The sequence below is a fragment of the Berghia stephanieae genome, chromosome 13 (assembly GCF_034508935.2).
Source record: "Berghia stephanieae isolate SIO BIC M18660-M18661 chromosome 13, UCSD_Bste_1.3, whole genome shotgun sequence".
Classification (NCBI taxonomy): domain Eukaryota; kingdom Metazoa; phylum Mollusca; class Gastropoda; order Nudibranchia; family Aeolidiidae; genus Berghia; species Berghia stephanieae.
Window position 1 is genome coordinate 7,687,166 of NC_088372.1, and position 10,000 is coordinate 7,697,165.

Genomic DNA, 10,000 nt, shown 5'->3' on the forward strand with positions numbered 1-10,000 from the left:
ATCATCATCATCATCATCATCATCATCATCATCATCATGTCTTCTTACACAGGGCCTTGGAAAGCAGTTCACCCGTCCCCAGGCCAAGCTTGTTGTGGTGGTGGGGGGGGGGAGGGGTTTTGGGGTGGGTGGGGGATGGGGGTGGGGAAAGGATTATTGAGTAAATGAATTATTAGTATTATTGTAAAAGGGGGTGTCGGTAAGGCAATCATCATCATCATCATCATCATCATCATCATCATCATCATCATCATCATCATCATCATCATCATCATCATCATCATCATCATCGTCGTCATCATCATCATCATCATCATCATCATCATCATCATCATCATCATCATCGTCGTCGTCATCATCATCATCATCATCATCATCATCATTCATCATCATCATCATCATCATCATCATCATCATCATCATCATCATCATCATCATCATCATCATCATCATCATCATCACCATCATCGTCATAATCATAAATTCAAAAGACAAATCTCCCTCCCCCCCCTCTCCCCCCCCCCCTCCCCCACCGCCCCAAACCCCACCACCCCCGGCCTTATGTTTTTTTACCTCAAGTTCAAAACGCCCAAATTCTGGGTGACACTGACGTATCCCGCTATCATGGCACCGTCTGTGTCAGCCAAACGGTTTCCTTCCAGGGAGATGTTGGTGAACTGGTCACTCTGGATCAGGAAGTCGATGAGGTGCTTGACCGGATGTCTGCCCATGTTGTTGTCCTGGAGGAACAGCTGCTCGATCAAAGAGGATTCCTTGAACACCTCGATGAGGTAGGTCATGGCTTGGGCATCTGGGGGGATATTACCGTGGCCTTCGTAAAGTTATGGCCTGATACTGACCAAAACAATGACGTCAAAATGCAAGTCTCTTGTCAGAAAAGAAAACAAATCGTGAGTTGTATTCAATAGTTCAACCAATGAAATAACTTGTTTTCATGAGCTTTACTAACGACAACACACTAGGCGGTGCAAAAACCAAATAATGACGTCAAACTGCCAGTCCTTTTGGATTTCAGTATCAGGCTATAACATAACGATGGCTACGATATTACACATAGTTTTGTGTGTTGGTTCGTTATACTTCCGGTCTTAGCTAAGCTAGAAGCTGTGCACTTGGCTAAGAAACTCACAACATTGCCATCCGGAAATAAAACAGACTAACAACCAAAGTTATGTGCCATTTTGAATGTTTATGCGCTTGGCTAAAGAGCTAACAACATTGCCATCCGGAAGTATAGCGGATCAACACACAAAACGTATAACCATGATCGTTAAAGTCTGGATAGTACAGTTAAGTGAGAACTATAAACGCGAATGGCAATAAACAATAACAAAGACCTGAGTGACGTCAACTTCGTTTTATTTATTATTCGGGTGTAGTTGTAGATGGTAATGATGATGATGATGATGATGATGATGATGATGATGATGATGATGATGATGATGATGATGATGATGATGATGATGGTGGTGGTGGTGGTGGTGGTGGTGGTGGTGGTGGTGATGGTGGTGGAAGAAGAGGAAGAAGAAGAAGAAGAAGAAGAAGAAGAAGAAGAAGAAGAAGAAGAAGAAGAAGAAGAAGAAGAAGAATACCAATCTCCCACCAATTTCATCCTCGCTGATTTCTAGAATCCTGACATAGTTATTCAACAACAAAGTAGCACATAGAACTTTTATCCTCTTGGTGCCCAGGGATAGCGAATTCAATCGAAGCTCGGTTGACGTCAGGTTTCGCACTGAAAAGAAATGTGAGTGCCAAGCTACAAAACGGTAGGGGCTGCCTGAAGCCTGTGATCGTGAAAATACAAACGAAAGAGTGAAAATAGAATGGAGAGGCTTCGTATAGGATTGATACAGACAATGGACGTTTTGGGTATTAACTCTTCGTCAGCACAACAATACACAAATTAACATGGAAAACAAATAAAATAAAGTAAAATGCAAAATAACTTGCATCGTCTGTACTCATTGAGTACGAAGGGTTTGTACCCGAAACGTCCATTGTCTGTATCATTCCTATAGGGAATGAGATTAGCGGAAGAGTAGCGTCCCTTGATTGGACGTCACCCATAGTCTGTGACGTCACCTGCGCAAAAGTTATTAGAGAGAGAACGTCATGTTGGTTGTGCGCATGCGTCTCTCGTCCTCGCTTCCGGAGAAAGTGGCTTGAGACACTTCAAAACGAAATTGACGTTCTCTCTGTAAGGTGACATCCAATCAAGGGACGCTACTCTTCCGCTAATCTCATTCCCTATACGAAGCCTCTCCATTTTCACTCTTTCGTTAGTAGTGCCAAGCTACAAGAAGTTGACCGAATACAACAGATAGGGATAAAAGCCAATTAATGGGTCAATGTGTTATACAATTCTGTGAAAGCGGCTTTTAATGGAGTGAGTGCCAAGCTACAAGAAGTTTACCTAATACAGCAGAAAAGCCAATAAAAGTAAAAGCCAATCAGTGAGTCAAGGTTGTACAAAATGCCGTGAAATCCATACACGGTTTGTTTTAAATGGTTTTATGGCGCTTGCAACACATTTAGGTCATGTCAGCGCCAGTAAAAAAGGAAGAATACGAGATGATCAAAGCCATTTCTAGAATATACGATTCCTTCATCTCTTTGCATAAACGAGTTATTTTTATCGTGCCCATTAACACAACGATCTTGTGAGTATGTGTTATTGCACGATAAAAATAAACCGAGTTTGCTTTTGCGCGTTGGGAACAAAGTTCGAATTCCAAAACGCAAGAGTGTAAGAAACCATTTATTCTACCCCTCAATCCATTCAAATTTCGTCATTTTAAAATTAAAACCATCTTCAAAAACAGTTAAATGATACTTATTTTTAAAGAATCTGATTTTTTGTTAAATTTACCCATTTATACTCTGACGTCACAAATAAATATAATAAACATGATATCATTACGCGTTACTATTTAGGGAGAGGGGTGGACTAATTTCATTTAAAGCACCCAATAAACAGTGAGACAAAGGACAATAATGGTTGAAATTGGGAACAGATGTATTCCAACAGCATGCCATCAATGCACAGCTCTGTGCGGCTATTTGGTCTTGTGGTCTGACACTCGCTTTCAAATCGGAAGGTCCTGGCGCATAGATGAGTCCTTGGAAAAGGATCTTCATTTGCATTGTCTCATCGGTGTAAATTGTGTACCTGGCCGTTAACAGCGTTGGCTCTGTCCGAAAAAAAAAATAATATTGCCTCATACGTGTCATGTAATGTCCTACATGTTATGTGTTGTTGTTGTCCAGGAACCCCTTGTAAAGCGCTTTGAGCATGTTTAGTGGATATTGCTCTCTATAAAAGCTCAAGTTTAATCCTCTCCTTACCACCTACAGCAAAATCGTCACATTTGTTACGACACAATATACATTTTTCTTATTCAGATTTATTTTCTACATCACAAACTGTGTAGAATGATCTTTGTTTGATTAATAAGAACATAAAGTTGTTTTGTAGAGAGACCTTGTTTGAGTTTAAAAATTCAATTTGTCTGCTGGGTAAGCCTGCCATTTTGGGAAAATACTGAACACGATTGGTAAGGAAATAGTTGAAGCTCCGGATTATACATAATGTAAATGTTGCTGTTTGAAGCTCGAAGAAATAAATAACAATGTGAAATTGAATGTAAGCTTCAATTTAATTACAAAAAGAGATGAAATGGAAGTTTCGGGTTTCCCTTTTATCAACAAAACAGGATGAATGAAACACTACAGATGAATGAGATAATGTAGTAGTGGCGTAGTTAAGATGAATAAACAAAACATTGGTTGGCAGGAAATAGTCTATGCTCCTTTGTATGGAAGTCCGAATTAAAATAGAGTAATGGATATCTATAAAAGGTGCGCAATTAATTAAGTGAAAAGAGGGGAGGCGGGGAGGAACTGTGTAATGCAGTTTAGAAAGTGAAATATAAAACCGTGTACACTAGACAGTTGTTGGAAAATAAATACAATGGAATTGGAAATTTGTGACCCACAGTCTCAAAACGGTATTATGTCGGGATGGGCCAGATGCTAAAAAGTCTAATTATAGTTAAACTGGTAAAAAATATGAAAGGTTGGTATTTAGCATTCTAAAATATGATATTCAATCTCCTCAATAAAGCATATAAACTCAACGTAAGTCTGATATTTCTGGCCACAAATTCAATTTTCAGCATCTTAATCATCCCGACTTAATACCGTTTTGAGACGAGGGGTCACATTTATATTTATAAGTTTATATATAAAAGAAAATAACTTACAAATGTATCCCACGGGCAGGACCCCATAGCGACGGGAGACGTTTTTATAATGGATCTGATTGAGCTCAAGGTCGCTCCTTGGCTTGGTCATGTGCTCAAAGTCAAAGGTCGATAGGTCACCGACTGGCAGAGGGTCATCGTACACTCCGTCGAAATCATACTCCACTTCCGGTGGTAAGTTTTCCTCGTCGTCACAATATTCACTGACTAAATAAATGGAATACAAATCACGCATCGTATTTTATTGATGCTATGCATTTAGGTAAAATTCTCACAACATCCGCCAGCCGGATAGTACCTACCTACACACAAAACTTAAATGTTTAAAATCTGATTGATAGAATATAAAATTAGCTGGCTAGAAACATAAACAAATGACTGAATGACGTCATTTTCGTTCCATCTACTTCAAATGACCATCGAAACTCGAACCAAAGACCTACTGGTTAAAAGCTAAGTGTCAGAGAACAAGGCAAAAAAATGCGGACAAAAAAAATAATTTAAAAATTAACCTTTTATATCGCGCAATGTCCACTTAAAATGCTCAAAGCGCTTTACAAGGGGTCCCTAGCCAACAGCAACACTTAACATGTAGGACGGGACATGACGTCTGTGAGGCGATATTACAATTTTTTTTCGGACAGAGACAACGTTGTTAACAGTCAGGTACTCATTTTACACCTGAGCACAGTGAGAGAAAGTGAGTAAAGAGCCTTTTCCAAGGACTCAACTATGCGCCGAGCGATGCTAGCTCGAACCCAGGACCTTCCGATCCGAAAGCGAGTGTCATAACACAAGACCACATAGTCGCAAAGTAAACGAATTATAATACTTTTACAAGTTTTGCCCTTAGAGAGTAAATTATGCTTCGCCAAAAGGTGTAGTGGTTGTGACGTTCGATACTAAAATACTCGAATACCAAGCTGGCTTTTATTTGTTGGAAAAAACTAAGGAAAATATCGCATTCATCAGTATCTCTGGGTTAATTCATTATTAAAAAAATAAACAAATAAACAAAACAACTGACGATCTAGCATCAGAATTACAGTACGCATAGCACGTGATGGGGGTCCCGACATTTCGGTTCACACGCAAAGGGACCGAGATCGATCCCGGGTGCAGTCGAGATATTTTTTCTGACCCCCCCCCCTCGCCCTCCCGGCCTTGTCCACTTAGCAGAGATTGGGTAGCTGGGTCTGTCAGACCTAGCGGAAAGTACTTTTCGACAGACTAGTTAGTGTCCTATCCAAAGGGTAGCAAGCAGTTGATATTGTTCGTTTCACGCTATAGAAACGGGGGGAGGGGGGTAAACAGTTCCAGGGGTCAAATGGCTCTGAAGGCTCTGAGGGCTCTGAGCACTCTAAGAAGATGAATAACACAAGGTTTGTATCCGGTCCTCTGGAGGAGTCGTATTACACTTCCAATGAAATAGGAACCAGTTTTGTTTTTGTTTTTTGTTATTTTGTGGTTTTTTTTGTTGTTTTTTTTTGTTGTGGTTTGTTTTGTTTTTTTGCAAACTCTTTTCTTCCCTATATCTCCGACTTACCAAGTCCCTCGGTAGCGCTGAATTCACTTATTTCTCCCGATGCAAATTCGGTATGATTTTCATTACGGCAACGGGGGCGGTGAGACTCTTGCAGTGGAATTCTACGATATAATTTACGACCCAGCGTCGGCCCCTTAGCACTGCTCTCATTCGTGTTCTTGAACTGGCCTATTTCGCGTGGTGTGCCATGGCCGATCTTCCATTTGGTGTGACTTTCGTTGCTGTCCATCGTGGTGGTGTCATGTCTACCAAGGGCCGGCGGTTCGTTCTGGTTGTTGGATTCACGGGTAGAATTCGCCTCGTGTTTGAAATGGTCAGGGTGGTCAGAAGTATTCATCTTAGCTTTGCTTTCGTTTACGTTTCTGTTGTTGAAGTTGTCAGGCGTTTGAAGAACGCGTTGACCAGAAGATTCGCCTATTTCAGAACTGCCAATTCTATTGGTAGAGCCTTTGTTGTACAAACTGAACCGAACGTGCTTTGATTTTGATATTAGTCTGTTGTGTCCGTCGTCGCGAACATCACCACCACCACCACCAACATCCTCCTCCTCCTCCTCCTCCTCATCATCATCATCATCATCATCATCATCATCATCATCATCATCATCATCATCATCATCATCACCATCATCATCATCATTATTAACACGTTTAGACTCATTGTCACCCTCAAAATCTTCACTAAAACTTCCGTCAACCTTGTTATGATTCCGATCCTTGCGGAAAGAACTCTTTCCTAGAATGACATTTTCACGACTGCAGTCGGCATCAAAATCGTTTTCGCCGCCACCGGAAGTGATGGAACCATTCTCCTCGTCAGCCTCTGGATTTCCGGCCCGACTTCTATTCCTACAATCAACGCATTCATTCCCCAAACAACCGACTGGCCCCTCTTCCAGTTTACCTTTCAGTTTCAAGGGGAAATCTGACGGATTTCCAAAATTCCCGATCACTCGACGACAAATTTGACTTTTCTCCGAACCCCGGGTCTCCTTATAGGACCGCTTTTCCTCAGCAGTAGCAACAGTATCGGATCGATTCTTCTCAACAACCTCTGGTGATTTACAACAATCACCATTTCCACAACCAACGGATACCTTTTTTTCCAAATTATCACTACGCGGTTCCATCAGCCTTTTGCTATTCCCCGTCACGTGACGATCAGCTGGACGACGACAATCTACACTCTCCAGACAACGACGGGTCTTACTGTCGTCCAACCATCGGGTCTCATCATCAGACCAACCATTTTTACCATCCAGATTCTCAGAAACCTTTGACCTCACAGCTCCATATTTGTCCACACCACCATCCTCCCGATCATGGCACGCATTCACCGTCACGACTTTGTGACGATTTTTGGCTCCCAGACTTGAGGCCGACCTTTTGCAGTTCACAGCAACTTCCGGCAGAAGGTCCCTGTTCCCCTTAGTCTTACTCAAATCGTTTTTACGAGAATCAACCGATCTACGATCTTTAGACAAACTCTGAATTTTATTGCGATTTATTCCAGAACCAACCTTGACCTCCATTAGAGCCCCATCCTCCTCATTTCCGGTTTGGTTCTCGCGACCACATTCGTAATGCCCCGTCCTATCACGATAACAATAATCAAGGCCGTCTTCAGCATCACCGCCCAGGTCGTTCTGCAAATTGTCGAAGAATTTGTGGAAAGATTGATTGAATTCCCGACGTTTTCCCTCGAATTCTGGGATCTTGAAGATCAAATCTATCTCTTCATTTTGGGACCTTCCGTATCGGCGGTTGTACTGGTGGGCTGCCTAGATCCAAGAAAAGAATGATAAAAAGCAAAAAAAGAAGAAACCTTTTTAATAAAAAAAAGCATTCGTTTATATGCCATTTACAGAATAACTAGAGATTTTATTTAGAGCAACATTCCTTAACTCTCTCCTTACCTAACGCCCAGCAACGGCAGCCATCGTGGTTCTAAACAAAGAAAATCGGTACTTTTTATTCTTCATGCTGGCTAGAAATTTACATATGTCTTGTGATCAGAATGTGTAAAACTCAAAACACGATCAGATTTATAATGTTTTTCCCCCTCTGGATACGCTTTTATGCTCGTTGGAGAAATATTTCATAACGGCGTCCGCCATTGTTCCGATAGTTTAGAGCCAGTTACTAAGTGACCATGCGAGGGAAGTGACGTCATGACTGTTGAAGCGTATTGACGTCACTCAGCTCTTTGTTATTGATAGATTTGTGAAAGTTTAAAATTACCTAATTTGGCCATTTTTTTATTCTCGGCCGCCATTTTGATTTGTGAAGCATTGAAAGTTGAAAGGTAGTGCAAAGCAGTCCCGAGGTTTTTTGGGGAGTTTTTTCTATAGGGTTAGCTCGAGGTCGGAGGATTTTGTTTCTGTTAGGGTTAGTTATAAGTCTTGGTCAAGGCGCCAGGATGGTTGGTTTTCCTGGTAAGGTTAGTTAAAGGTACTAGGTTGTATTTTTTTCTTGGGGAGGCCTTCCGAAAGCTCCTACATCCCCCAGTATCCTTTTTTAAAAATATAATGTTCTAGTCAACTTCTTAACCTTACACAATTCATAGAAGATGGGTTTGAGACAAAACAGGTCACTGGCACAGTCTTCGTCGACCTCACTGCAGCCTATGACACAGTGAATCACAAGATCCTACTCCTCAAAGTGGCTAAAATGATAAAGAATAAGAAAAATGTAAATATTATCCAGTCACTTCTCGAAAACAGGCGCTTCTTTGTTGAAATGGATGGCCGGAAGAGCAGGTGGCGCACCCAGAAGAATGGTCTTCCCTAAGGATCAGTGCTGGCTCCAACACTTTTCAACATATATACAAATGATCAGCCTGAGTTCCCAAATATCCGCCGATTCATATATGCTGATGACCTATGCCTCGCAACACAGGATGCGTCCTTCCAACCAATCGAGAGCAGACTGACAAATGCCCTAGACACCCTCACAAAGTACTACACTAAAAACTCGCTGAACGCCAACAGGGAAAACACAAGTGTGTGCATTTCACCTCAACAACCACCAAGCCCACAAAAAACTTAACATCAAGTGGAATGGCCAGACATTAGAGTACAACTACCACCCAGTGTACCTCGGAGTGACGCTTGATCGGACTGTCCTTCAGAGAACACGTGAGGAAGACCAAGCCAAAAGTGTCCACGCGTAATGCCCTCCTTGGAAAGCTGGCAAACATGAACTGGGGAACTGACCCTAAAACTCTAAGGACCACAGCATTGGCCCTCAGCTGCGGAGTACTGCTCAGCTGAATGGGCCCGATCATGCCATGCCTCCAAGCTAGACCCCGAGCTCAACAACGCCTGCCGGATCGTAACGGGCCAGCTGAGAGCAACACCATTACCACTGGTCTACCGTGCAGCAGGAATAGCCCCACCACACATCCGGAGGGAAACTCATGCCCAAATACAAAAATACAAACAGGAAATGGACCAGAGACACCCCTTCATAACAACAATTGCCCCAAAAGCAGGCTCAAATCAAGGAAAAGCTTCCTCACAGTAGAGAGCTTTCACCCAGACCACTCAGCATTCTTCCGCCTGGACAAATGGGTAGAATGGGACAAGACAGCAAACGATGCCCTCCAGCCCCCAACAGAAAAGCTCCCAGCAGGCACAGACCTCAAGAGAAAAGACTGGGTGGCGTTGAAGAGAGAAAAGAATTAAATTCAAAGCTTGTGTTTTAGTGTATCGTTGTCTTGAAGGTACTGCCCCTTCCTACCTTTCAGAACTAATTGAAAGATATTCAAAACCCCGCCCCTTACGTTCGGCCAGTGATTCCACAAAACTAATTGTCCCTCGAATTCGGAAAAATGCTGGAATGAGATCCTTTCTCATTTCGGACCCTCTATTTGGAACGCCTTACCGCAGAGCATTCGTGAAAAAGAATCTTTGTCTATTTTTAAACGTTCGCTTAAAACATATTTGTTTCGATTTTAGTAGATGGTATGAGAAGCAAGATAGGTTTGGTTTGTGTTGTGTGTTGTGTTGTGTGTGTGTATGTGTGTGTGTGTATGTGTGTGTGCTTGTGTGTGTGAATGAGTATGTTTCAGCCAAAGTAATTTGTAATTTAAGCGCTTAGAGTCTGGTGTCTCGGAGTTATAGCGCTATATAAGTTTTCAGCATTATTATTATTATTAAGAGAGCTAG

The 10,000-nt window shown here is 42.0% G+C and overlaps 1 protein-coding gene across 1 annotated transcript in view; it reads right to left on the minus strand.

Annotated features, from left to right (window-relative positions):
* Nucleotides 1-10,000, minus strand: part of LOC144958986 (uncharacterized) — a 21,665-nt gene that overhangs the window by 10,450 nt on the left and 1,215 nt on the right. The window contains exons 2-5 of the mRNA XM_078891289.1: nucleotides 5,833-7,612; nucleotides 4,287-4,493; nucleotides 1,625-1,756; nucleotides 574-811 (exon numbers count right to left, since the gene is read on the minus strand). Of these exons, the coding sequence (XP_078747415.1) occupies nucleotides 574-811; nucleotides 1,625-1,756; nucleotides 4,287-4,493; nucleotides 5,833-7,612 (2,357 nt within the window). The remainder of the gene's footprint in view (nucleotides 1-573; nucleotides 812-1,624; nucleotides 1,757-4,286; nucleotides 4,494-5,832; nucleotides 7,613-10,000) is intronic.